The sequence below is a fragment of the Osmerus mordax genome, chromosome 10 (genome assembly GCF_038355195.1).
Source record: "Osmerus mordax isolate fOsmMor3 chromosome 10, fOsmMor3.pri, whole genome shotgun sequence".
Classification (NCBI taxonomy): domain Eukaryota; kingdom Metazoa; phylum Chordata; class Actinopteri; order Osmeriformes; family Osmeridae; genus Osmerus; species Osmerus mordax.
This window is the reverse complement of record NC_090059.1, coordinates 10490082-10517825: the sequence shown is the minus strand read 5'-3', so window position 1 is coordinate 10517825 and position 27744 is coordinate 10490082. Positions and strand designations below refer to the sequence as shown.

At 47.6% G+C, this 27744-nt stretch overlaps 3 protein-coding genes across 5 annotated transcripts; 1 reads left to right on the top strand and 2 right to left on the bottom strand.

Annotated features, from left to right (window-relative positions):
- Positions 1–826: 826 nt before the first annotated feature.
- On the bottom strand, positions 827–9457 carry LOC136950238 (parvalbumin, thymic-like). 3 transcript variants are annotated; one of them, XM_067244433.1, is made up of 6 exons: positions 9395–9457; positions 3645–3745; positions 1984–2280; positions 1594–1726; positions 1269–1378; positions 827–1070 (listed from the first exon to the last, which is right to left on the bottom strand). In XM_067244433.1, the coding sequence occupies exons 3-6, from the start codon at positions 2042–2044 to the stop codon at positions 1042–1044; spliced, it is 333 nt and encodes a 110-aa protein (XP_067100534.1). In that variant the 5' UTR covers positions 2045–2280; positions 3645–3745; positions 9395–9457; the 3' UTR covers positions 827–1041. The 3 variants fall into 3 exon arrangements, with proteins under 3 accessions (XP_067100534.1, XP_067100535.1, XP_067100536.1); XM_067244434.1 differs by lacking the exon at positions 3645–3745; XM_067244435.1 differs by lacking the exons at positions 3645–3745; positions 9395–9457 and adding an exon at positions 3243–3414.
- A 2887-nt stretch (positions 9458–12344) lies between these two features.
- Positions 12345–17429, top strand: bhlha15 (basic helix-loop-helix family, member a15). The gene is given in 4 exon segments (XM_067245381.1): positions 12345–12429; positions 14965–15049; positions 15051–15111; positions 15983–17429. Coding segments are annotated over 3 exon segments (735 nt in total). The 5' UTR covers positions 12345–12429; positions 14965–14978; the 3' UTR covers positions 16586–17429.
- A 136-nt stretch (positions 17430–17565) lies between these two features.
- tecpr1a (tectonin beta-propeller repeat containing 1a) lies at positions 17566–27735 on the bottom strand. The gene is made up of 25 exons (XM_067245059.1): positions 27605–27735; positions 26531–26763; positions 26205–26387; positions 25880–26002; positions 25615–25734; positions 25249–25423; positions 24960–25060; positions 24616–24717; positions 24258–24406; positions 23553–24133; positions 23275–23420; positions 22969–23124; positions 22660–22809; positions 22408–22565; positions 22002–22129; positions 21698–21800; positions 21436–21532; positions 21226–21305; positions 21064–21120; positions 20553–20727; positions 20272–20407; positions 19983–20075; positions 19554–19660; positions 19283–19402; positions 17566–19085 (listed from the first exon to the last, which is right to left on the bottom strand). The coding sequence occupies exons 2-25, from the start codon at positions 26753–26755 to the stop codon at positions 18933–18935; spliced, it is 3618 nt and encodes a 1205-aa protein (XP_067101160.1). The 5' UTR covers positions 26756–26763; positions 27605–27735; the 3' UTR covers positions 17566–18932.
- Positions 27736–27744: the final 9 nt, after the last annotated feature.

Here is a 27744-nt window from a genome sequence, read left to right as displayed (position 1 = left end):
TGTTAAAATGCCTGCAATGCTTATTCTCAGTAATATGACCCTTCTGATAGGTAATGTATATCTCGTAGGGACCTAAGGGACATTAATCAGAAACGTCCATAGACAATTAAATAAGGACACACATTATATAGAACACATTTCATCATATTTACATTAATGAATTAATAATGTGCTTCATCAATTGATAATCAACTGTGTCTCTATCTGTGTCTCTCTTGTTAAGGTTGCTGTCAATTTCCACATGAACTCCTCCATATGTTTCTGTCCAAGTCATTGGAGTAGAAATGCTCTATTAATTCATACAGATGTGAATTAAAAGTTAATTGACGTCATATAAACCTACACATTTTTGTTGCAGAGGTGATTTTTAAACACACCCCTCACCCACCCATCACACACACAGTCTATGACTTGAAATTCCCCAGACATTTTGACCCATTTCAAAACAACATTTTAAGAAGTCTTGTTGATGAAACCATAAACCCTGTAAGTTGACAGTTGAAAGTCTGCAATTAAACTACAGCACCCAGCCCTGTATGTCGGCCATTGCTTCATATCTCATCATGAGAGGAAAATGTCTTTTCCCAGGATGATATACGGCTGTTGGAGCCACTTGAGAGGAAGATTGACTTCTGCTGACTGCCCTGTTCTCTCTCTGCTGCTCCTATCTGCCCCATAACACCCTACGAACATGCTTCTACACTGTCAGTCAAGGACACAACTAGGAGACATCATACAGACTGGAGTTTCAAGACAGGTGGTTTAATATTTATCGGTAAACAAACACTTATTTATAAATGTTTCCATCACGCAAAGACAGCTGCAGTCCATGGCAAGGGTTAATCCAACCACTGTTTATTTTATATTTGTTTACAGTATTAGATTTTCAGAATATCAGAACTAGTCACACCACGTGGTACAAGGCTTAGGCGTATCCCGGGTGGCATTGCTTTCACAGGGATCGTACTACACATCCTCAAACTAAACACTGTTGAGACAGACTCCGTCATGAATGGGATTAGTGATGTTCCTCAAGGGCCTTCATGAAGCCTTCACAAGGGCAGAGAATTCTGAAACAGACAAACAAGCAAACTAATTAAATCAGTTCAGATGTCAAGAGACGTGCTCACGCAAGCTCTGTAGTTTGATCGTCATCCTGAAATAACTCAACAACTGCTACGGCCACATGAAAATGCAGACAGCGATCTATGGCAAAGACCCTTCACTCCAAAATGCAGACTTAAGCCTATGGTTGCCTGGTAGCGCACCTTCCCAGCCGATCTTGCCATCTCCGTCCATGTCCGCGGCCAGGAGAAACGCACGGGTCTCTGCCGCGGTCAGGGGCCGCGCTGCCTTGGAGAAGTTCTGCAGGAAGAGCCTAAACACCCAGAGAGCGCAAGACAGAACAAGCTGAGGAACCCTCAAAACATCAACCCACTAAACAATGAAGCCCACTAAAGAGAATTTAGACTTAAATTGCAAAGTTTACTAAACACCATCAGATAAAGTCAGATAAACTATAACTATCAATAGCATGGCTGGTTCTTAAATTCTCGATATAAAGGAGGTGTGTGTTGTTTGTGTGGACTCAACTGGAGTTCATCCTGTTCAATGAAGCCACTCTTGTCCTGGTCTAAGACCTTAAACACTTTCTCGATCTCTGGAGGAGACTTCTTGGACAAACCCACTGTCGCAAAGAACGTCTTGGGGCTGAACGAGTCATTGGCTGAAAGATAATGAAGAACACATGAAGACCAGCAACCAAAGGTGGCCACCTCTCCTATCCACAGTACACTAACTGCAATCACTCAGATTCAGGATACCTTTCCTGGATTAACAGGAATTTCAACACTCTAAAACGGACAGGAAACAAACCAATCTTTCATGGATCAAAATATCCATCATCCAGGACAACCTCGTAACCTCAAGACACCGAAACCTCAAAACCACAAATACACACACACACACCATGACCATTCCCACCTTTACAAGCGTTGATGGCTGAGGTGATGTCCGATACAGCCAGAAAGTCTGTGATGGCCATTTGGAGCGAGTATGATGGGGAGGTGGCAGAACAGAATGTGGTTTGCTTCTCTGCAGACACGGTGCAGAGTGACTTTATCTCTGGGTGTGCCAGAGACCAGCGCACTTGCCTTGTCACCTGCAGCTGGCTGCAGACCACTCCAGCCTCCACATGGCTGCCTTGCTGACAGGGTCTTTGTCCATTTCTGAGTGCGGCTCGATCACTCAGAACCACAAGGCCATTGTCTCACCGACTGACTATGAAAAGGTTCAGAGCAGACACCTCTCAGTTTTGAGGTCCCGTTTGACATCGCAGAGATTATATTGAAGGGGAAGTTTCTACTGTATTGATGGCCTTCACAGCATTCCATTTAACTGAAACTGTGATGTTGTCAAGAGACCATTAAATTGGGGGGGTGTTTATATGCGTGGGGGGGGGGGGTGGGGAGGCAGCATAACAGCGGTCAGGGCTTAAGTAAACAGATAAAGGTTAAATTTGGTTTGGCCAGAACAACCTGGCTGGCTCTCTCTTTTCCCCCCTCTCTTCACACCCCCCCCTAATTTCTTTGGCTTCCCCACATAACCCCCCCCTCCCCCCTCTTGTACTCTCTCTCCACCTCTCTCCCTGTCTGTCTCTGACCAGTTGCTTCCTCACAGTTGTACAGTGTTTCTGTGACACAGGTTCTGGCACCAGCTCCCCAGCCTGGAGCATCCTGTTATTCTTTGGCCTCTGGCATGTTTGGACTCCTACTGTAGCTTTGGCTTTGACCACCATTTCCCATTTCCTTGGGGTCAGGCCAAGGTTCACCATCAGCTAAATACACTTAGGTTACAGATGACGCTCACACTCTGATTTGTTCTGTTTAATTTTAATCAAACTTGATCAGTTAGATTTAATTATTTCAGACTATGTCTATTTATTCTTTCAACCTTTCTATATTTGTTTTACCTGCAGTGTAAACTCGTACATACTGTACATGTACACATGCACACATATACACACATACAGATGTACAGGTTTTTTATAGGGAGTGGAAAATGGCTGCTTGGAAAAGTCAAATGAAGAAAATCATTTGACAAAGAGCTCATATTTTATTAGAGAAGGTTAGACAAACACGTTTTATATTCAGAATTCACCATAAAGGTATCTGTTGTTTTTATAATCTTCCTTACAATAGGAACCAGTTGTGGAATGCAAAGCCATCATGTTACAAAGAAACCTTGTCCAGTAGTGTGCCATGTGGATATTCGCCCCTCAGGCCTTTGTCTGGAGCAATGGCGTCCCTGTGGGCCCAGCGGCCAGCACGTGCAGCCCTGTGGCCAGGGTGCGGAGTCGGGCTCAGCTCTGGTGACGTCAGCTGGTTTCCTCAGGATGGATCACAGGCCCCACAGCCGGCCGGCTCACAGAGCGACAAAAACATCCTCTCTCCCACCGTACCTGACCCCCTCCACCCCTCCACCAACCCCCCTCGACCTTGTCCCTTTCCATGCCTACCCGCTTGTTTGCAGGAAGAGCAGAACACGCTTCCTGTGTAAAGGACGAGAGGAGAATGGGGGAGAGGAAGACGGAGATGGGACGGGGGGGAAAAGGAGCAAGAGCAAAGGGAAGTGGATATAGAGACCTGCCCACGTAGAGAGATGCCATGTCTTTTTTTGGGTCCGGCTGATGTTATTGTGTTCTGCGATTGTCATATCCTGGTCAGGTGCAGATCTGAGCAGAGGGCTGAGAGGAGACCGAGGGAGATCATACACACACGCACACACACAGGGAGAGAGAGAGACACACACAGGGAGCGAGAGAGAGACACACACACGACCACACACAGACAGAGAAAGACAGAGTCAGTAAAACAGAGAAAGAGAGAGACTGAGAGAGGGTGACATGGACAAAGACAAAGACACCGGGTCGGAAACAGCCACCGAGAGAGAGAGTGAGAGGCAGAGACACGCACACAGGCCGAGAGAGAGAGGGAGAAACAGAGCCAGGCAGACAGGGCCAGTGGGGTGTTGGTCCAGGACAGTCAGTGGGTCTAAGGAGCAGGAGAGGCCTGACTTCCTACCATGGAGAAGCACAGTGGTGAGTACAACCTGATCGGGACTTCTTCTGCTTACGATGATTGACAAATCTAGCTAGTTCACTCAAGCAGGGTCCACCAACCATGTGGACCCTTTCCAGAGTTTTGTTCGTCTTACTGGTATGCCACCGTGCTGACGTCGAACTTTCAGATCCAGGAGAATGATGATGGTCTGCTAACGTTCGGGCAGATGCCCGCGCACTTCTATTCTTACAAAGCCTTTTGACACAGATTTATGGTTTTATCAATTGTTTGTCTGAACAGAAAAAAAGTCTTCTGTAATGATTCTCATTGGGGGATCTCTGCTGCAGAGCTTGTTGGGATAAATGCTCGATATAGAGACACGTGGTATGCCTCCACTCTCATACTTGCATTCTACAACCTCAATGTTCCTGATTGCCACAACACATTAAGCCTATGAGTGATCTGCCTTGTAACCCGCAGGACGATGGGCCGCATAGCTGGATTAATCAGAACAAGGCCGTCTCAGATAGTTTGGCTCTATTTTAACACTGTGCCATCCTCCCTTGACATATACTGTAGCCTCTCCCTGGCCAAGATGGTTGTGTCTATAACTGTGAGGCTCTGAGGGACAGGGAGGGAGAAGGGGAGGATGAGAGGGAGGGTTTAAGGGAGGGAGGGAGATATCGTCTAAGCCCCTATGCGTCTATCCGTCCTGGAGAAAAGTGATTGCTCCTCTTTTCTCCGGGGCTCAGTTACACCTCCTGTCTATTTCTATCAGACCAGCTGCGATGGGAGCATACCGATAGGCCTCTCAGATTCAGGCAAGGTTCACCTCGCCCCTCTCCTCTCCTCTCCTCGCCTCTCTCCCCGCCCCGCCCCTCTCCTCTCTTCCCCCCTCCCTTCTCCTGCACTCCTCTCCTCTCCTCTCCTCTCCTCCCCCCCTCCCGTCCCCTCCTCTCCCCTCCTCTCCTCTCCTCTTTTCCCCCCTCCCTTCTCCACCCCCCTCCCCTCTCCTCCCCCCTTTCCTCTCCTTCCCCCTCTCCTACCCTCCCCTCCACTCCTCTCCTTTCCTCTCTTCTCTTCCCCCCTCTCCTCTCCTTCCCCCTTTCCTCTCCTCTCGTCCCCCCTCTCGTCCCCTCCTCTCCTTCTCCCCACCCACCAATAGTGTTATTTTGCGCCTCCATTTTGGCATCAATAACTCATGTTTAAGTACATAGGAAAGTATCGTGTGTGTGTTTGTATATGCGCATGCTTGTGTTTTTGAGCGAGCATATGTCTGTGTGTGAAGCCTTGGAATCACCCTGACCCAGCTGTCATAATTCCAATGGACCCAAACAAAAACAGTTTTATCTTTGTTGCTGCACATGTTTCCTATTACAGAATAATTTACTATTATTGGTATAGCAGTGACTTAAACACATATATCCTCTCTACAGCCTAAATACACCCCAAACACAAGCACACCACAGGTGCACACAAACACACGCATACACACGAACCTACGCTGCACACACAAACACTTTGGTAGCTGCCAGAAGAGATACAAGTCTGAAAGTAAATAAGCACACACAAATGCAGCGTGTGTAAAGGGAATCACACATGGCTAGTATCATGATCTCATGGGCCACACCTGTTGCGTAATGTGGTCTCTGGAGGCGGTTGTTAAGCCATTGTGTGTTGGGTTTCCCTCCTCCACTTCACCACTCTCTCTCTCTCGCTCTCTCTCTCTCATCTCTCTCTCCTTCCTCCACCTCTCTCCCTCCCTGCATGTCATCAACAGGTGTTTGGATGAGTTCTCTCTCTCTCTTTCTCTTTTCCCCCCATTCGTTTCTCTTCATCGCTCCCCTTCCTACCAAGTTTGACTGCCAAACTCATGTTTAATCTGCAGTTTATCTGCCTCTCAGCTTCTCAACCATTCTGTCATTGTGCTGGGTTGTAAAGGCTGAAAAGGCTTTTTCTGGCTTATCACATGATGCACTCAAATATCTCCATCCTACGAGATCTAAGTAACAATCTGACCAGATTACTCTGAACCTTAGACCACAGTCTGTCTTTATGTGTGTGGATTAAAACGAGGAATTTAACCTCTCCAACTCTACGCTGAGATTTAATAAATCATTAGAGAGAGAGAGAGAGAGAGAGAGAGAGGGAGAAGAGAGCTAAAGTGCAGGGATCCTAGGAACAGGGGAATATCTATGGGATGTTGCAATTTTTTATTGTTCATAGTACATTAATGAAGTATTACTAAATTAAGTAAATTGAATTTATAATTGACTTTATAATACAGTACAAAGGTACAACTGTATGTAGGTTTTCAGTTGATCATGCTCTGCCGTTTCCTTCCTGCTCTCTCTCTTTCTCCGACCGATCTGTGTTGCCATCTGTTTGAGCCGTAGCCATTAGTTACCCTGACTCACTGGGTTTTTTGTACTGAAATATCGTCGCCCTGTGCAACCTGATCCGTGTCCCTGAACGCCAGCTGGCTGAGGATGTGAGTGACAGCCTCCGTGGAGGGAAGGAAGATGAGATGGGGCTGGGGTGGCTGAGGTTTGGGGGGTGACATGGGGTAAAGTGGGGTCTGGGTGAGGGACTCCCCTAGGCCCCTTGGAGGAGGGAAGGGTGAAGGGGAGTCTGGGGAGGAGGGGGGGGGGGGGGGTCAGTCTGAGATTGATGGGCTTGGTGGAAAGACTCAGACATACAGCAGTGCTAGACTCCCATCTAAACCAGCTCCTAACTGTTCATCCTTAGCAGTTCATCTGCTTTCCCCGGGGAAGAAAGTTCTAAAACAAAGCCACCGGGGACCCTTTTTGGGGTTCCAGGTAGAACCATTCGAACCGAGCTTCCTGCTAGAACCATCTGACCTTTTAAAGTTTCTAGCTAAAGACTCAGAGGGCGTTCCACAAAACGGCTCAAAAGTTCAATTTGCTACTTAACTGATCCAGTCGACTGTGGACATGATCTAGACTCCCTGGTCCAGGGGGACTGGTGTGGCTGCTTATTGCTGTGAGTGAGAGCTTTCTCAACGTGAGGTCAGACTCAACTGCACTGTTAACACTGCAACACCAGACCAGCATCTCAGCAGCTGTCTCCGAGAGCCTCCAAGACAGTGTGACAAAGTGTGTGTGTGCACGTGTGCGTGTCTGTGGGAATACGTGTGAGGGAACACGTGTGTGTTTTCCGTGTGTCAGGGGTCACAGTCTTACTTTTCAACACTTTCCCTGCGTTGCACTGGCATTGCACTGGCTATGCACTGGCCCGCTTAGCCAGCACATTTTTTAGTACTTGTGTATTTAGCAGCTCAGAGCCAGCTTTGCGTTATTGCTGAAATATCAGTTTGTTCTCAGGTTTGATTACAGGCTGTGGTGAGGTAAGTGTGTGCATACACATTCATACACTCCTAGCCTTGCTTTATATGGCTCAGTCACCACTGACCCAAGGTTTATTATAACTCACCATAACCTATCTTCATAACTACTGTTGACCTCTGCAGCATTTAGTACCAGAGCCTGACAGGCACTGATCATTTAATAAACATTGAAGTATACCAGTTATTTAGCTACACAAACCCACTACTATCAACTTCTCCACAGCCAGGTGTGGAGAAAACTGTGCTTGTGTAAGTGTATGATTGAGTTGGGGTATATGTGCATATGTGTGTGTGTGTGTGTGTGTGTGTGTGTGTGTGTGTGTGTGTGTGTGTGTGTGTGTGTGAATGTGTAAGTATGTGTGGGGGCTCCTGTTCAATCTTGATCTGGCAGCAGAGATACAGCCACACTGACATGAATCTTGATATTTTTAATTTGCTGTGACACAGCAGCGGGCATATTCTATGAGACATCCATGCCCATATAAGGACTACTTCCACACTCCAATTAAAGAATGGCAGCCAGCAGTCACTGGGCTCTCAGGAAGGGAGAGTGGTGGTGGTGGTGGGGGGAGTTATGAAAGAGTGGTCTGTCTACTGCACTCTGCTGGTAGAACAGTACAATTACACCGGCCAGTTCATGGGGTTGGAAAAGAGGTGTCTTCTTTCATCTACAGTTTATATAAGGACCACACCAACTGTTTGTTACAGAATGTACATTGATGCTCACACATGAATCGAGTTGGAGTCATGTTTTCTAACGTTGTCTGTGATGTGTTCTCTCCATCTGTACTCTTCCAAGAAAGGAGAATGAAAGGAGAGGAGGGGAGAGGAGATGTGAGCACCACATGGCAGATCTTCCTGGCAGCCACCTTCCCTACAGTAGCAGTCCCCCTCCCCCACCTTCTCAGCCTCCCTGCCCCCCTCCACTGCCTCCACCCTCTCAAAGGTGACCTCATACAGAACAGAGGGGACAACAGGTCCTTAGTCCTTGACTGTAACATCATATTTAGATTTATGTGATGGCACACATTCTGACTGTTCCAGTTGTTTATGTGTGCACGTCAGAAATAAAAGTGTGGAATGCACACACACATACACTTTCACAAATGCATGCACACATATACACACACAGCCTGAGCCAGAAATATCTATCGTGAACTTTTATTCCTATGGAGTTCTATACGTGGAGACATATACAGGGTTCTCTTTATTGTTTCTAAGAATTCTCGGCTGAATGGTAAAATGAATTCTAGAACCAAGAGAAGAATGTGACAGTTTGACCCTCATACCCCTTAAAGCATGTTCCTGCTAGGGCAGAAATTACATGAAGACTCTCCTCACCTGGCCCCAATATTTGTTCTAGCCTCTCTCTGTCTCCCCACCCCCTACCTCTCTCTCTCTCCCCCCTCCTCTCTAACTTTCCCTCCTTGTCTCTCCTTCCCCCCCCCCCCCTCTCTCTCTCTCTCGATTTCTTTCACACACACACATACACTCAAACACACACACACACACATTGGCTGCAGTTCTTGCTACTTCAGCTGACCTGGTCTGGATAGGGGAAGGGCAGGTGTGCTGCTGTCAACAGAGCCTCATAAATACATGACCAACTGTGCCACTCGGATCCCAGTTACATGTCATCATATCAAGGGACTCTGTCAGCCAACGTTGAAGGCACAACAATTTTCTACCAAGAGAACAGTCTTGTCTTCCATAAGCCACAACATATCATCATATTATTAATTAACAGTATAATACAGCATGATTAATTTCAGCTACTATGTCATGTTAGGACAAGTACTTGGATGTAGTAAAATAATAAAGAGGATAGAGTAAAAAGATGTCAGTGGTGTTTAAAATATGAGAGTGTTCTAAATGACAGCGAGAGACAGCAGAGGACGTCGTTTCTCCCAGCTGTCCAGAGCCATGCTAGCCTGTACAAATATGTACACAACTGTGACATATTTACCTCTGTGTGTGTTGCTTTGTCAGGCTCAGTTTCCTCTCGGGCCCTCATAGCCTCGCTGAGAACCTGGCCTTCCCCCTGTCTCTCCCCCCGGCCTCTCCCCCCAAGCCACTCTCCTTCCTCTGCCTGCCGTGTCCAAATAAAGCCTGCAGACACCCACAACCTGACCGGAGTCCTTACGTTCCCTCCCTACCCAGGGTGCAGTTCTCTGGTGACCAGGCCAGGCTGGGCTGAGTTGACTGAGCCAGGCTGGGCGTCTCTGTGTTGTGCATGCTGAGAATAAGCCTGCTGGGGTCCAATTACCCTCCCCTCACAGATAGTTTGGTGTCACTTGTCGTCTGCTGCTTGGATCTGAAGATTCTGCGCCTGCAGTGTAAAAGGATAGTGATGCGTGTTTTAGACTCTGCGTGTGTTACAACTCAATTGGTTGGTCGGTGAGGCCCGACCCAGTTAGATGGAAGCAAGACCTCCACATCACACCATATCTCTCCCCCACCCCTACCCACCCCCATCTCATGGTAGGGCATTGACTCCACCAGCCTGCCATTGGCTCTTTCTGACCACCCCCCTGTTTCTTCACATGGACAAGTGTCCTGAGAAGGAAGCAGGGGCATTGTGGGATGTGTCCTGTTTGGACATCCACCAACAAGCTGTTAAGGTTAAAGACAGGAGGAGAGGCATTCACTGGTTGGGTGGCTGGCTGGCTGGATGGCTGGTTGGGCGGGTGGCTGGCAGGATAGCTGGCTGGTTGGGCGGGTGGCTGGCTGACTAGCTGGCTGGTTGGTTGGGAGGGTGGCTGGCTGGCTGGGTATCTGGATGGCTGTGGGCTGGTTGGCTTCCTGAGTCGCTGGGTGGAGGAGTGGCTGCATGGGTGTGTGGCTGGATTATTCTAGCTGGTTATCTGTCTGTCTCTTTGGCTGTCTAGTTGTCTGGGTGCTTGGTTGTCTAGCTGGCTGTCTGGCTGGTCGGTTTGTAGAAGAGGGAGTGGGAGAAGAAGCAGACTAAGCTGTATTGTAACTATGTCAAAAAATGCCATCACAGCTGTCATTACTCTGGGGTATTAATAGCATGTGGGGCAGTGGAGAAGGGGATCTTCTGTGCCTTACCCTAGTTAGAAAAACAACAGTAAATTGCGGAATGTTACAGCTAATCCTACACCTGAAACCCTAGTGAAGAAGGCTAACATTTCCAACATGGCTCCTGTCAAACAGCTCACTGACCCAACCCAGACCGCCGAGAGAGGACCACAGTCAGCTTTGTAGACGGCAGAAGTCGCACAAGTGACTTCACATGACAAGCCTTCAAATAGGACACACAGTTCACATAGATCCTAGATTTAGTGCACGATCAAAAGTAACTGCCTCAACTGTTTCTGTCCAAGTGAGAAGGGGTCTCGGTCCATGACTGATATGATATGCCTGATACTGCCTAGCCCAGTGGAAAATAAGTCTGCTATCTCAGCAATCTACCAAGAGAAACTATGCGTCTTGGCTGAGCTGACAGTATGAGCCCTAAGAACCCTGGGATACAGACTGCCAGGAAGGGAAGGAAACAGAGAGGTAGAGAAGGAGGGAAGGAGAGAGGTATAGAAGGAGGGAAGTAGAGAGGTATAGAAGGAGGGAAGGAGAGAGGTATAGAAGGAGGGAAGGAGAGAGGTATAGAAGGAGGGAAGGAGAGAGGTATAGAAGGAGGGAAGGAGAGAGTACATACACTTCTTTCCGTGTTAATGAAGTGCACAGCGGGGGCAAAAGCGAAAGGCAAGCACCTCTCTCCATGTGAACGAACCACCATCTGTCCATGTCTCTCTCTCTGTTCCTCCACTCCTCTCTCACCATTCCACCATCTCCTCCCTTCTTGGGACGGCAGAGAGAAGCAGAGGTGAGGGACGAGTGTGTGTGTGTGTGTGTGTCCGTCCCTGGGAACAACATCCTGGTGCTGTCTGAGTGTGTCAAACAGAACTCCAGCATCAGTGATTTTGTTGCCAGGGGGAGGATAAAGACGGCGACGCTTCACTCTCCATTCCTCCAGCAAACAGGAACGTTCACTCTCCATTCCTCCAGCAAACAGGAACGTTCACTCTCCATTCCTCCAGCAAACAGGAACGTTCACTCTCCATTCCTCCAGCAAACAGGAACGTTCACTCTCCATTCCTCCAGCAAACAGGAACGTTCACTCTCCATTCCTCCAGCAAACAGGAACGTTCACTCTCCATTCCTCCAGCAAACAGGAACGTTCACTCTCCATTCCTCCAGCAAACAGGAACGTTCACTCTCCATTCCTCCAGCAAACAGGAACGTTCACTCTCACATCCCTGCTGTGTAGAGTAGCGTTTTTGAGTTGTGGCGTTTTCAATCAAAGGGTTATCACATCTCTTCTCAAGTCTCTTGGACTTTTGATCAAATCAATAAAAAATAAATTGAAATAAAAATGGGTACATAGTGTTGTGATACTGATACTGTGCCCATAGATGTCAGTCCCTCAGAGCCAATATTCTCAGGGCCTTAGACCAGACAAAATAGACAAGACACAGGATACCAAGTCTCCTCTACCTACCATTAACTCGACGACGATGCCTTACAGAACCTCTAGAGGGTAGCAGATTCTAAAGCAGTGTTCTCTAAGCCGTGCCTGTACCTACAGGGCATCTGGACAGGCACAGAATAAGGCCCATGTGCTGTTCCTCAGAAGCAGACATGAGATCCTTTGGAGTCTGAGGACATTCTGGTTGTGTGTCTTGTTTCTCTCTGAGAGACATATTATATCTGAGTTGTATCAGCGTAGTTATGTGATCAATTTCTACTCTGCTCCACTAGACCATCCTGCTAATGGGACCGACTGTGGTATATCTATAACTAACAGCACTCACCTTACACTCTTCTCTCTGTCACCCTCTCTCACTCTCATTTCCCCTCCTTGTTTCCTCCATCTCTCTCTCTCCATTTGAAGGTGGAGGATTAAAACCCATTGAACACCAGAGAGACTTGATGTACTGTTGATAAAGATAGACCAAGATGGCAAGGTGTCACATCATAAACAAGGTAATGAAAGCGTGACAACCTGACATATTCCTTTGTGTTTGGTTTAGGTTAAATCCACAGGGCTGCCACCCCACACGGGTGGAGCTAGAGCTGTTAAATGTTCAATAACACCCAAAAACGAGGTTTGGATATGAACAAAGGGTATCTGTTTGTTGATGTGCTGTTGGGAGGGGTCTCTGTGGTGTGTGTAGGGTGGGACCCCTGTGTCTCCTCCACCTGTCACACAGCAAGGTGTTAATCTAGCTCACAAAGGGTAGATTAGAGCTAGTGTGTGTGTTTGTCTGGGTGTGTTTACATGTGCTTTTGTGTTTGTGTCCAGATACCACTGTACTACGTGTGTATGAATGTGCTTATGTGTGTATGTATACTGTGCTGCGTGATTGTGCCTGCATGCATGTGCGTTTGTGTGTGTGAGTGTGTGTGTCTTCCTCATGTCCCCTCTTTCAACGTCACAGCTCTCAGTGACTCAGCGGCCCTGTTCCCTTTCCTGAGTCACTCGTTCAGCGGTTGCCTGGAAACCACTGAGCGGAAAAACTCTCCCATTGCGTCTTTCCCCGCAAGGACGACACCAATATTTATTCAGGCTGGGCCGAGAGCGTCCATGAGAGAATAACAGATCCATACTCTAACCAGCGGAACATGGCCACATCGCCATCCTAACTGAGAACAGCTGAGTCGTCGCTTTCTAGACTTGGATCAGGCACACATACACACACACAACACATACAGACAAACACACACACACACACAGATCTCAGATTACAGCTGTAATGGCAGTAAACAAGCATGTCAACTCCCACCCAAAAACTCAGACAGTAGATGGACATGACACTTGATCAACCACAGTACCAGTATTGTGTGCTGTGGAAGAAGCTCCGCAGAGGAGGGATTCTGGGTGGGATATTATGGATATCTCTTAGCAGGACAGTCTTTTGGAGATGGTTTAATGAGGGCACTGTCACAGAGTTTGTGTGTGTGTGTGTGTGTGTGTGAGCACTCCTTCACCTTTTACATTTACATTTAGTCATTTTAGCAGACGCTCTTATCCAGAGCGATCCTTTTGCTTTCATGCTGTGTCATGTATTGTCAGAAAGACCAGACGTGCAGGGCTTCTTTTTTTTTTTGCTCCAGTCAAAGTCCACCTTCACTGTCACCATGGTTGAGTGTGAAACACTTGTTCCCCTAAATCAGACAGAGGTTGAAAGTCATGGAAAAACCGACTCACTTCACCTGCCTCCCTCCCTCCTTCTTTCTCTCTCTCTCTTTCTGTTTTCCCCCAGTCTGTCCTTAAACAGTCTTCTTCTGTTTCTCTCTCTCTATCTTACTTTACCATTTTTTGCTCCCCTTTTCCCTCTCCTCTTCCCAAACCCTCAACCCCCCTCCCTCTCTCTGTCGCTTGCATCGTGATTTCACGCGAGTTATGGTTTATTGCAGATTTATTTCTCTCTAACGGTTGTGAGGCACCTGTTGCTCATGACATCACAAATGTCTTTGACATGGTTTTCATGAGAGAGGGGGTGGGGGTAGAGAGGAAGTGAGAATAAGGGGTGAAGGTGAGAGGCAGGAGAGAGAGATCTAGAACGCACAGAAAAATTGACACACACGCACACAAATCCACTCAAGGACAGCCTAACTGGGCAGTGTGTGTGAGGGCAGTTAGTGCGTGTGTGTGTGGGCCGTGTGTGTGTGGGCCGTGTGTGTTGAGGGGATGGGGTGCTGCTGGGAGCTGCACACCTGTGTATGTTATGTTATTCTCACATGTTAGTCTGTATGTTGTTGCATGTACATTAACAAGCCCTCTCTCAGTGGTCTGAATGGTTGTCTTGTTTTTCCTTGCAGACATGAAGAGGGACATATGTACTCACATTCTAAAAATAAATGTTTGTCAGTTTTGCATAAATTGTATACTTCACGCAAGCACATTAAGCCAACATACAATCCCTATATTGGAGTTGAGATACATAATTTGGACAATGTGTCTTACAAACATTAGTACATTTATAGTTTGAAGAATAGACAAACCACGTCCAACTATGCAAACCTGTCGATCAGGAATGACCCGAGAATGAGAAGTTATGGCCAATGCTCATTTGAAAAAGGATTTGATATTGACTTGGTGTAGATCAGTGGTGATTTTAAACCATTTCTAGCGGTGCCCAAGCACCCCTAAATTTCATCTCAGCACCCCTAAAAATAATAATAATAAAAAATAAAAAATATTATTGTTTATTATCATTTGATGCTGGTAGTTCATGAAGAAAGGGATATCCTTTGTTTTTTTATTCATTCAATATTTTGCATAATAATAAATCAATGTATTAATTGTTATCCAGTGAAATTAGGGATTTATTAGCAAGGGGGTTTAACACTTTTGCAAGGCACTGTATTCATGTCACATTCTCATTGGGGGCTGAGCACCCCGAAAGGTCTGATCCTAGAATCGCCCCTGATGTAGATTAAAACATCTGTAAGATATGTGGATACACAGTAAGATACACATGTGTTTCACGTGGCCTTCCAAACCTTCCATTATAGGATGAGACGGTGTGATGGGAAAAAAAAGTTATCTGTGTCGCATGAGCGCTCTCAACGGCTTTTCTGTCGGTGACATTTTGACTGACCAGGAACGGATCGTTCTCTGATTGGCTGAACCAATGCTACGTGTACCTTCGGCAAAAACAGGTACCTCGCATGTTAAGTTATCTTTCATCCCAGTTACGCTCCTGAAAGACAACTGCAATTTTTTCCCTCTGCCGCCGAAATGACTTTTTAAGGATTTCATAAATTTTGCATCAAGTGAAATGTTTGAGCTCGCATGAAGAACGTGAATTTGACATTCACTTTAAAGGGTATGTTGACAAGTTAGTTCATTGTCACTATTGATTTTCGTCTATCCTTGCAGGCTATATGTGACTTTTTTGTGTTTCGATTGCTCCAATGTATTAGACAATCATTAACAATATTCCAAATAATGTGCTATCTAGCTGGGCTTTATGAAGTGCAACTTTACTGCATCACACAAGTATTTGAAATGAAAATATGATACTAATGATGATACTAAGTAAAAAACAAAACGGGTAGGCTACATTTAGGCAACATCTTTTGTTTTTATGACCACCAGTCCAAAAACAGTACAGGATACATCAGTAATTCAGGAAACATCAGATGAAACTGAAAAGCCAGATACCTAAATAAGTGTTGTAGCTGCTCACATAGGCTGCAGCACATCGCTATCTTAGCCACCCACAGTTGTAGTCGGAATTTGAAAGAGTCACAAGAATCACTTAACTCTGGGCTGAAGGATGTGTGCTGTAGCCTATGTGCTAGTCCAAAAAGTATCCTGGACAGTGCCTGTTTTAGGAAATAACCTTGACTTGGCTGTTTATCTCAACCTGCTGGATAAGAGAGGGTTAGATTACAGGCCCAACATCATGGTGTATTCACACACACGCACGCGCACACGCACACACACACACACACACGGGTGATTAGATACGGAGCTTATTCTGTTGGCCTCGCTATTCTGACTGGTTGCTGCTTCCCCTTCGTGCAGAGCTGTTCAGGCTGTGAGGAGGAGGAAGAAGAGGAAGAGGAGAGAAGGATGAAGTCCAAAGGGAAGCTCAACAAGTCTTCCAGAAAATCCTGGAACGGCCCAGAACAAGAGACCGAGCCCGGCTCCAGTGAGCAGGAGGACTCGGAGGCCTCAGTCCGGGGCACCTGGAGGGGGTCCCTGAGGAGCGGAGACCGTGAGCGAGGGGGAGGAGGAGGCACAAGCATGGCCTCCCACCGACACCGCCGGCAACACGCCAGCAAGAAAGAAGGCAACGTCCGTCGCCTGGAAAGTAACGAGCGGGAGCGCCAGCGCATGCACAAACTCAACAACGCCTTCCAGGCGCTGCGCGAGGCCATCCCACATGTCAAGATGGACAAGAAGCTGTCCAAGATTGAGACTCTCACGCTGGCCCAAAACTACATCCAGGCCCTGACCACCATCATCCTGGGAATGTCTGGGGGCCGCCTGCCCAGTGGAGAGAACCCGTCGGAGGCTAGCGCCACCAGACTGCTTCAGCGCTACCAGAAACACCTGGAGGAGGAGGGGGAGGACAGTCTGAGCGAGTACCTCACACAAATCCACACGTTCAATCAGGGCAGTTAACGTCCTGGCCCAAATTAGATTGCTGACTTTATAGGCTATACATTCTACAGACTAACAGTAGCTGCCTGGTACTGGATCGATAAACTACCCCATAGTACATTGGCTATACTTGTCTGGCCTGAACTATTATGTAAACTGAACCACACTATGGTGTAATCTACGACACTCTACGACACTCACAGCACATTCCCAGGCCAAAAGAAACAGGCTGACCTAAAGACTCTAGAATGATCTAGAATGTTCACTGAGGTTCCCAGAATGAACAGTGAACTTCAAGCACAAAGTAGAATGACAGCGTAGCAGGATGGAGCTGTAGAACTGCATGATTCCGCATAAGGTAGAAAACATTGATAGACACAAATCGTTGTTGTGACATTTTCTCTTTCATTCCCATGTCTCTTTTTGCATGTTGTAGTTGAGACGGGTGTAGTCTTGTCTTCCCTCTTAAGCCCCCACGTGTTTTCATTCCTGTACCCTGGGGTACAAACCTCCTGTTACAACCGTCATTAACTGCAGGGAGACTAAACTATTCTTCAACTGTCACAAAAAAACTATTCAAATGTTTCGCCAGAGATCACAACACTGATATTTTTGATTCTGGGAGAAGTCTAAGGAGGGGTGTTGAGACAGGAGTTCATCTGAACACATCACCTGGTGTCACTTGGATCTTTGGACACTAATGATGAAACTTATGATCACTGATCATGACGATTTGTTAAAGTAAACTAGGCAAAAAATAGTTTGCCTATTCAGTACAATCAAACCCCAAATGGCAGTTATAAGGTAACACAAAATGGAGTCATATGACATGGCCTTACTTTAAGAAGTGATGATGATGGTGACATTAATGGTACAAAATTATTTTTTATGTGTGAATAAAGTGTGAATTCAGACCAAAATAATAAAAATAATTATGAGAACCAATCAACCATCAATGAACAGGTAAAGACAAGTCAATAATCAATAATCACATTTATTGATAAGAGGTTGACCATGCACATTGTGGGAAGTATCCTTAATAGATGGAACTGGTTGACACAGTACAGTACCAGTTATTAGATGTATCTCTAGTTTACATTATGAATAATACAAATAATGGAATGCTATGTAGCTTGAAGTTTTCCACTCTATTTACAGACACACACAGTACACGCACAATGTTAGCTCTGAATGGAACCATATACAGTAGCATGACAAACATGTCCCTGCTTGATCACCTCACTCACTGGTACGGTCCAAGTGACATCATCATAAAGTGCCATCTCTGACACATTAGGAGCCCCATATGGACATTTTACAAATGATTCAGTATTCAGCACACATGTAAGTGTTCAGTAGGTTAATGCCTCTTTCAAGTCATTCATCAGCAGTCACACTTTTAATGCCCCGAGGCACGCTATGTCAAAGGATTGTGTGCGGCAGTCTCTAAGTGGTTGGAATAAAAAGCATGTGTTGATTAGTTCACCCATTGCAATACACACAGACAGTACCCATTCTCAAGATAGCACGATGGAAACACATAATACTAATGTACACAACCATAACAAAACAAGAATTCCCTTTGATCTAAAACAGCCTTTCTGTGCTTCTGTCTCTTCAGGTACGACACTATAACCACCACAGAAGAGACCGAATATACAGAAAAGATTAGTAAAAGTAACTTGGAATTTCCCTGGGAAAGTAATACATTCATTTCATTGTTACAAAACCAAGCACATGGCACGGTACCTACAGCAGTTCATGCTTGGCCTCACTCCCAGACCACAGAAACATTGCACATTCTTCATGGAAATATTTAGCCTTTTTTATACAGAATATATTTAGTGACAGGGGTGAGATTGTCATATAAAAGCATAATGAGATCTTATTCTGTAACTCCTTTCTTCTCCTCTCCTCCTCATCTTCCACTAAAACAGCAGGCAGTACCACAGACAGGCAGGTAGTTTTTTTGGGTTTTTTTTTACTCCTTTTTAACCGGAACCTCTTACCAACATCAAATTCCAATAAATATCTACAGGTGAACATCCACACACTGCTCTATACATGAGGACACAGACAGAAGTATGTCTAAATAAATAACATTCAAAATAATGCAACACTGTAAAAATGACCAGACAGCTAAGTGAGGAGGAAATGTGTGTGTGTGTATATGTGTGTGTATATGTGTGTGTGTAGATGATCCTGAGAGGGGACTGTGGAATTGGAGTGGCTTTCTTAGGAAGTAGGATGGACAGGAAGAAGACTGTCTGTCTGCAGGCAGGCAGAGCACGGTGAGTGGAAGTTCAACGCGTGGGAGAGAGAGATGGCGTGTGTGCGTGTGGATGTGGAGTGCGTGGGCAGGCGGCATCTAAAAGCCCAAGGCGTTCCCGTTGACCTCTCCCAGGTTGCAGAGGGAGAGGGGGCCGCGGGGGGCAGGCAGGGCGGGGTCCGTCAGGGAGGGCATGCGGATGCGGGGGGGCTCCATGGCGTTCGCCCTCACCGTGATGTGGTCCCAGCCTCCCTGCAGGGAGAGGGAAGGGGGGAGAAGGAGGGGGTCAACACCCTGCCGGACTAATCCAGTACCTCAGCTGAACTAACCTCATGACAGAAGAAAAATGAATGAAAAGGAGAGAGATAGGAAATAGAGAGAAAGAGAGAGAAAAAGAAAGAAAAAACGAGAAAGAGAGAGAAACAAAGAGGAGTGGAAGTTGTCCTCACCCCGATCCCGTAGTCCCAGGACTGGCCCTTGGGCTCTGTCGGCTGGACCCCAAGACGATGACACGCCGTCCCACAGCTCAGGCTGTGGCTGCCCTGCACCTTGTCAGCTATGATCCACACCTGCATCCATCCACACACACACACACACACACACACACACAAGCAGAACACCTCTAGAAACCACTTCTCAAAGTCTGTGGTCTAAAACCTTGTTTTTATATATGCCTGGGTTTAAAACTAAGCTTGGCCCCAGGTTCTGACGTTCTCCTACCTGGTCCAGGGGGCCCACAGAGACCCTGCGGACGTTGTTGGAGATGTGTTCCCATGACGACCCCTGGGGATAGCTGGGGGTCACGCCTTGTCTGTACCACAGGTTACCTTGAAGTAGGAAACACAGGTCAATCACAGACAGTCAGGACCATACCTCCTCATACAGTACCAGTCACTGTGAGATGGTTCAAACTGCACTGCAAGTATCAAATGTTGACAATATTACAGCCAGTTTCCCAGACATGTAAGCATAGTTCTACATTAAAATAAATATTCTATGAAGATCACCATTGAGAAAAGTTATCAGTCTGGGACTAGGCTTAATCCATGTCTGGGAAATTAAGTCATAAGGTTTAGGAGTGTGAAGAAGCTACAGGGTGGATCATGTCTCAAAAAGGAGCGCAGAGAAAGGTTGTCATGAATGCCATACCGTTCTCATCCACGGTGTAGACCGAGGTCCTTCCTACAGACACCTGCTTCAGCTTCTGCTTGGCTGGAGAGGGGATGTGGTACCAGCATTCACCTGCAGGGGGAGACGTATACAACATTTCAATACTCCACAAGGCAGTCATATTCTTTTACACCGATTAGTAGGCATCTGGGACACTGGCCAAGAATGCATGTAATCACATAATATTTTCAACAACAACTCAGATCCAGTTTGGAGTCAGTTTGTTTCCAATCAGAGACATTGTGGAGATTCTCAAAGGTTCTATGACCTGCAGGGTTCTGCACGGATACAGATCCCCGGTAGAATGTGGAGCCCTCTCTGCCAATGGCCCACACCTGGTGGGCTCCACCAATAGAGATGGACTTGAAGGGCTGGTCCGTGCCAACGTGTAACCATGACGACCCCTGGAAAAAAGCAGTCGTACTATGGGTGCAGCCACCAGATAAAGAAGTGTTTATGTGAGCGTTTGGAAGGAAAGTGTGAGGAGAAAGTGTGAGGGAGAGAGTGAATGGGAATGTGTGTGTGTGTCAGTGTGTGTGTCGAACTCACAGCAGGCGTGAGTGTGGTGACCCCCAGCCTACAGAGCACGTCCCCCTTGTTGCTGATGGCCCAGAGGGGCACCTGCTCCAGGCCGCTGCTGCCACAGCAAGGGATCAAGCTCACGTCACTCAGCGGGATGGGAGGGACTTCCTGCCAGGGCCCTGTGGTGGTCAGCTTACACTTCCTGTGGACACAACACAGCATGTTTGTGATGCCTGACGAAAATATTTTTACCCTACAAACCCACACAATATATATATATATATTGATATTAAATGAATCTATTTGGATAGTGGTCAAGTATTGGGGGTAATAAGACGAGAGGTCTGCCACTACAGGCTACACTGCTTCTCCTCAGGGAGCAGATAAAGGCCTGTACCAGCTGAGTCAGCAGCCTGAAGTCAGACCATGGCTAAACAAACACTGCCTGCAGAGAGGAGCAGCTACGCTTTCGATGTTGTGTTTAACATTACCTGTAGGGGGCAATAGGTAGCTATGTTATTGTTAAGTGGTACACTACCTGGCCCACCGCCTGCGACGAACAAAGTCCTTCAAGGTCTTGTGGCCATGGTATGAACTGAAGGAACAGAAGAAAATACATTAGAAACACCTTTGCACTGAACAAAGAATGGATCTTACCTTCAAAAAGTGGGAGGTTTGGAGACAGTTAAGAATCGCTCACGTTGGGAAATCAGCAGCATATTGCCAGCCCTCTTTATCTGTCCCTCCTGAGACACTGTAGTCGATGGCCCAATCTGCCACCTGGTTGGATGACGGAGGTCAGAGGGGGAGGGGTAAAAACCAACCAACCAAAAGCTTTATTTACATTATGTCTGAAAGCACCCAGGCACCGATTAACACAATCTCTATTGACCAGGTGGACTGTGCGTACCCATGTCCAGTGTGGGGAGGGGGGCTTGGTGTTAGCCTTGGTGCACTCCTGCAGTCCTGACGCGTCGCTCCACATGTAGCGATCTGTCGGCAACCCCCTGAAACACACACAAGGGACATACATTCTACTTCCTGTTTGTCTCTTAAAACTAGTGAATATTAGCCAGTGCTCCACTAACCAGAAGTTTCCATGGCTGTGGTTCTAGTAAGGCAGATTACAGCACCATGTGGTGAACAGTAGTTGGCGCTGGTGTACTCTGTACCTGTTGGTGTATCCAGTAACAGGGTTCCACCTCTGATTCTCATAGATGTAAACACTCTTCACATCTGTCTGTGTGTAGATGTTATCTGTGCTGCTGGGCAGACCTGTGGACAAGTCAAGACACGGAGTATCATCACCACCATCTTCACACTTCTGTCCTACTGAATGTAAATAACATTTACATTACAGATTAAGTCATTTTGAACAACCAAGTATGTCTTAGAGCAGCTTTTATACTGTATTCTGAACCAGGTATTCCTGTATGTACCCAGAGACTCTCGGTGTTGTGGGTAATGTAGTCCTACCCTGAAAGATGCCCCCTCCATAACCGCCAGTGTAGACCCAGGCTGTATGGTCGTAGCCCACACCCCAGACCACGCCCAGGCTATTCCCCTCCACCAATCGCAGATGACCGCCCACCTGTCGCCAGAACCTGGGCAACATAACCCACAAGGCACCCACATCACAACCCCAGGACAATAAATAAACTATTTGACTTCCTCTCAGTTCACCAATTTCTTGCTAACAGGAGGTGGAAAAAGAAACAGATCTGTTATTAAAAAAAGAATACAGATAAACAGACACATTTTTGGACATTTAAGTAGCAAATTCAGTTTAATTTACACCAGCCCTGGCAGATTAATTGACATAGATACAGATATTGAGACAGAAAGAGATCGAGAGAGAGACAGGAGGTAGGTACAGTCTTACATCTGGTCGCAGGGTGTGGGGTATGGAGAGGCCTCCAGGCCAGCAGAGGGCTCGCTCACAAAGATGTCCCCTTTACAAGTGACTGACCAGATGGCCTGGTGGGAGGGGGGGCCCTGGAGTCCCCGGGAGTCACAGCAGGACACACTTAGCAGGGCCAGCTGGAAAATTAGGGGGGGGGGGGGGTCAAAATTTAGTGTTTCATTACTACACTGATTCCCACTGTATGAATGAGCTCCTTGATTGACTGAGTACCCAGTCATGCATCTCCAGCTCGGTGGTGGCTGCCAGTCTGATGGGCCAGCGCTGCTTGGTCCTCTCTGCTGTGTAGATGGCAAAGGTGTGCTTGGCATCGTTCAGCACTGGCACCAGGATCGTCACCTCGTTGATAAACGCGTGGAGGTACTGGGAGGAGAGAGGGAGAAAGGGAGAGAGGGGAGATTGAATGAAGAATAATAACTCTGGAGTTGATACAATAGGCTGCTGCCCACCCCCCTCCTGCCCCTCCTCCCACTCCCTCTTTCCCCATACCGTTCCCTCTCTTCCGCCCCCCTCTCTTCTCACCTTCTTCTCCTCGTTGAAGTTGTAGTAGATGAAGAGGATGCCGTCCTTGTTGCCCTCGGGCCCGGAGAACTGCTCCAGGGCGAACCTGACGTCCACCCACTTGTAAGGCTTCCAGTCCCGCCACCACTGCATGGTGCCCTTCTTCACCCACACAGACTGGAGGGGTTGTGGGGCGGGAGTCAAAGACAAACAGAGACAAGTCAAATGGCGGAAAGCCAAAAGAACAGAACACATGAAGACCCTTCAGTTTCCTGTCAGCTGACCAGGGTGTGGCCTGGTGTGTTGGCTAGCTCGAGTCTGGAGTACCTGCTCGATGGCCTGTTCATAATGTTGGAAGTTGTCCATCTCCCTCTTGGACCTCTCGCTAAGCTGCTCGAAGATCTGTTTCCTCCAGGCGGCCGTCTGGGCCGGGCTGATGGACAAACTCATAGCCTGGACCGACGCAGCCAGCGCTGTGAGGCGAAGAGGGCACAACACCTTGTTACAACACGCGAGCAGAACCTGAGATTGTCATCGATACCTGAGACTGGGCGGTATTACAAATGCCGTGTACTACTAGAAGTTTCTCTCCTTGTGTGACTCACTAGTGGAGGAGTTGAACCAGTGAGGCTGGGAATGCCCATCCACAGAGCAGCCTCCTCCACTGACCCAGGCCCAGAGAGGGTGCTCGTCCGCCCCATAAGGCTCCTCCAGAGCCAGGCTGTAGGTAGCCACCGAGGAGAGGCTGCAGGTCTCTGCCCCGTCACCCCCACAACCCCTGGTGCCCACAGTCAGATGGCTCTGAGCCTCCTCCAGGTCCACGTTGCTCCACTGAGGGTCCATAGGGCCTCTGGACTGGCTGGGGGAGAGCACCAGGGCAGGGGGGAAGCCGGCTTCGCTCTCCCCAGGAACAAGCTCCTCCTCAAGGATGGCCGGGCCGGCCGAGGCCCCTTCCCTCTTGACCTCGCGGTCCGAAACCAACTCAGAGATGAAGCTGTCGCTGGTTACTTTGGGGATGCGGGGCTTGGGGGCGTCTAAGGGGGGGTCAAGGGGAGGGGAGAGGGGCTCTGGGCTTGGGCAGGTGACGATGCAGCCACCAACCTCGGTGACCCCCCTTTCTGAGTCGGAGTCAGCATCGCTCATCATCGACTGAGCCCGCACCTCTCCACTGAAGAAACAGCCAGCACTGCAGGAGAATGAGTTTGTGTCAATGCCATTGCCAGTCAGAGCCTATTTCTGAGTATGTGTGTGAGTGTGTGTGTGTGTATGTGTGTGTGTAGGTGTGTCTGTGTGTGTGTGTGTGTGTGCACCTGTGCAGGCTGGATGCACTAGCGCTGGAGTGGGAGCGGTCTCCATCTCGGGGGACGTTCACGGCCTTCCAGGCCTTTCCGCTCAGTTCACTGGCGGTCACACCCTGACGGTAGTACACTGCCCGGTCCTCACAGCCAATAGCCCACACCTGCACACATACACACTCAGTGTGTGAGCGATTACCCACACCTAGACACAGCAACACACAGTGGTAGTGAAAGTGCAAAAATACAGTAGAATGACTACTTTTGTTTTCGGAAACATTCACTTCCTGAACACTTGAACAGAACAGGAAGTGAAGGTACGGGCTGGAAATGGGGGACAAGGAGAGGGTCCTACGATGCACTGGCCTCTGACCTGGTCGTTGAGGCCCACGTTGATCATGACCATTTCCCCCACCATGCCGATCCAGCCAGAGCCACAGGGGTTGTGGGAGTTCACCCCTCGCCTGAACCACACCTGGGAGAGAGAGGAAGAGAGACTGCTAAGATAGATACTGGCCACAGAAAGAAAAGAAAAGAGACATTATCCTGCAGATACATGACTAATTCAGTCATCAAGCAATTCAGCAATTCACTGATTTCATAATCCAGTTGTCCTTTGAAAAACTGTTGGTTCCCTATTCTTAAAAATAGAATCCTGAATCCTGTAAGGTTCAAAAGTTGTTTGTATAGTATGAATAGATTGCTGTGTTCTCCCACCTTGTTGTCCTTGGTGATGGCCCAGACAACGTTCACCCCCACTGCAACGTGGATGGCTCCTACCTCTGGACTGGGGGAGTCTACTACCACCCACGAGGAACCTGGCAGAGGTGTGTTTGTGTGTGTGTTTGTGTGTGTGTTTGTGGATGTGTGTTTGTGGATGTGTTTGTTTGTGTGTTAGGAGGGGTTTGGGGAACAGAAACACAGGCAGGATATTGAACAATAAAAACCAATAGCAACTTTTTCTACGCTTATTTGTAGCAAAAGAACACACACACAGTGTCCAGACCTTGGGGGCAGTCTCTGGTGATGCCCTCCCTGACCAGTAGCTGTCCTTCCCAGAGCACGGCCCACACCAGGTCTATAGGCCCACAGCTGATCTGGACCACCTCCCCAGGGAGAGTAACCTCCTCCCAGCTGGTGCCCTCAGGGCTGTGGTGCTGAATCCCCTCCCGGAACCACACCTGCACACACACACACACACACACACACACACACACACACACACACACACACAAAGGGGATGAGCAGGCTGGTACTTGTTAACACAGTAGGACAATAGAGAATTTCATGTTTTGTGTGTTACGTGTGTGTTAGTATTTGCTTGTGCGTGTGTGTATTTACATGTGAGCCAGTGTGTGAGCTGGTGTACTACCTTGCCCTGCAGAGAGACAGCCCACAGAGACAGTCTTCCTCTGGGCTCCTCGCTGATCTCCCATCCCCCACAGCTGATGTCATTAAAGGGGTCTGGCAGCTGGAATGACTGTGAAGGTATCTGTCATCACGCACACACACAAACACACACACAGTTGTAAACACAAAGAACACAACGAGAACAGACATATTGTCCTCAGACAGTGTCAACAGGTAGTACTCACACATGGACAAACACACACACACACACACAGTTCTTTACCCACCTTGGCCCAGCTGTCCCTGGACTTGTACCTCCGGTAGCGAATCCATCGCCTGCGACGGACACATGAGTTCCACTTCTTATCGTTGGTGTAGGTGGCAGGGAAGTCCATGGCATAGGTCCAACCCTGCACAGACAGACATGGAGACAGACAGACCTCCTGGGATGAGTGGACACTCATACACTGAGAGAGAAACTAGGGTAAGAGGGGAGTTAGGGAGATACAGGAGAGCAAATGTAGAAATATTGAGTGAAAACAGAGTGGGGAGAGCGAGAGAGAGATAAAGATATTTGAAAGAGATGGAGGATCAGGAAGAACAGACACTCACCACTTTCTCGGTGGGCTCTCCTCCAAAGTTCTCGTCAATGTACCAATCACCTTCCCATTCCCAGTTGGCCGATGGGAGCTTGAAGCTGTCCAGAGGTTGGTTCTCAAGACCTGTGACATCACTCCACTGCCAGCGGTCACTTGGCAACAGGCGGTCAGAGAATCCATCCACAGGATTCCATCGCTTGTAGTGAGAAACACACACACACACGGTTGTGTAAACTGGTCATCCTAGTTTCATATAAAGTCAATGCCGTGTACCACTACCTGAAGTATGTGTGAGTTTTGGCGTGTGGCAGTGTGTGTGCATGCTAGTTCTGGCCCTACATGGTTTTCGTAGGTGTCTTCCTGATAGCGAATGGGTAGGTCGCTGGCGTGGACGTTCAGGTAGATGTGGTGGTCGCAGGCGATGCCCCAGCAGCACTGCTGCACTGCTGTCACCCTCTTAAACTCCAGCTGGGCATCCCGGCATTGCTCCCACTGCTGCCCGCCTGTAGACAGGCTGTACACACGCCCGTACACGTCCACCGCCCACAGCAGGGAGGGAGGCATGGCTGGGCCTGGGGCAACCACAAGCAATCAAACCAAACTGACACCTGTTACACTGGGGTAGTGTAGAGTGGTTACAGTGGGGTAGGACTGTGCCCTTGTAGGCTAGGTCTAATATGGCAACACTTTTTCTATAAGGTTATTTCTTGTAGGTTACACATGGTTACCAACAAAGTAGGTCTGGTTTCTGAGTGGATGCACTTTATGATACTTGCCCTTCCATATTTTGGCTTTGTATACTTCTACTTACAACACTTGTTCTCAAATAGTTGTAGAATGCAGATTTTGCATCAATATTCTGAATCTTAAAGAAAACTGATTACGTTTCATAGACCTTTAACATGTGTTTTTGTGAGATATAGCTTATTGCAGTTGTAGCTTTCAACTGTAACAAAATGTTTACAATATAGGCTATATAGACTATTGCAGTGTCAATCACAACATAATTGCGTACCCCAATACGGGAGGGATGCTGGCGTAGCCTCCAGTCACAAGCAATCAATAAACGACACCTTGAGAATGCTGACAGCAACACGTCAGTCGATTCAGAGAAAAAGAGATCGAATTCGACGCTGTCGTGTTTTGTAAATATCAATGCATTTTATATGGTCAGTCACGATGTAGGCGATATAATTATCAAGTCCCTTACTACAGATGACCTTTGTAAATGAGTTAGCTTTCGTTTATAAAATGTTAGCCTACTCCACAACTAGCCTCTCTGCAAAGGTATTATCTTTCGTGTTTATGCTACAGGAATTAGTCGGCTTGAGGTTTTTATCCCTGCAAACAAGAACTAGTAAGGGTAGGCTACGTAAGCTACAAGCTGCTAAGCGGTTGCTCATGAATACTTACCGTGTGCTGACGATCATAAACCGTGTGCCAGTGTTGGTTCTTCACGCCGATTCATTCAGCAGTAGTTCAATAGACAGTGAAACCATGATGATGTGATGTTGTCATTCACTGTATCTATTTACAGTGCGATCTTTTCCTAA

Bases quoted from the DNA above. Each gene is read 5' to 3' on its own strand.
- tecpr1a (XM_067245059.1), bottom strand. From the start codon at position 26,755: ATGCCTCCCTCCCTGCTGTGGGCGGTGGACGTGTACGGGCGTGTGTAC. The intron at 22,566-22,659 runs GTACTCAGTCAA...CTAATTTTCCAG, and splicing joins AGCTGGAGATGCATGACTGG to CTGGCCCTGCTAAGTGTGTC. The intron at 19,403-19,553 runs GTAGGAGAACGT...GGATGGATGCAG, and splicing joins CTGTGGGCCCCCTGGACCAG to GTGTGGATCATAGCTGACAA.
- LOC136950238 (XM_067244433.1), bottom strand. From the start codon at position 2,044: ATGGCCATCACAGACTTTCTGGCTGTATCGGACATCACCTCAGCCATC. The intron at 1,727-1,983 runs GTGGGAATGGTC...ATTATCTTTCAG, and splicing joins AGCCATCAACGCTTGTAAAG to CCAATGACTCGTTCAGCCCC. The intron at 1,071-1,268 runs GTGCGCTACCAG...TGTCTGTTTCAG, and splicing joins TGGCAAGATCGGCTGGGAAG to AATTCTCTGCCCTTGTGAAG.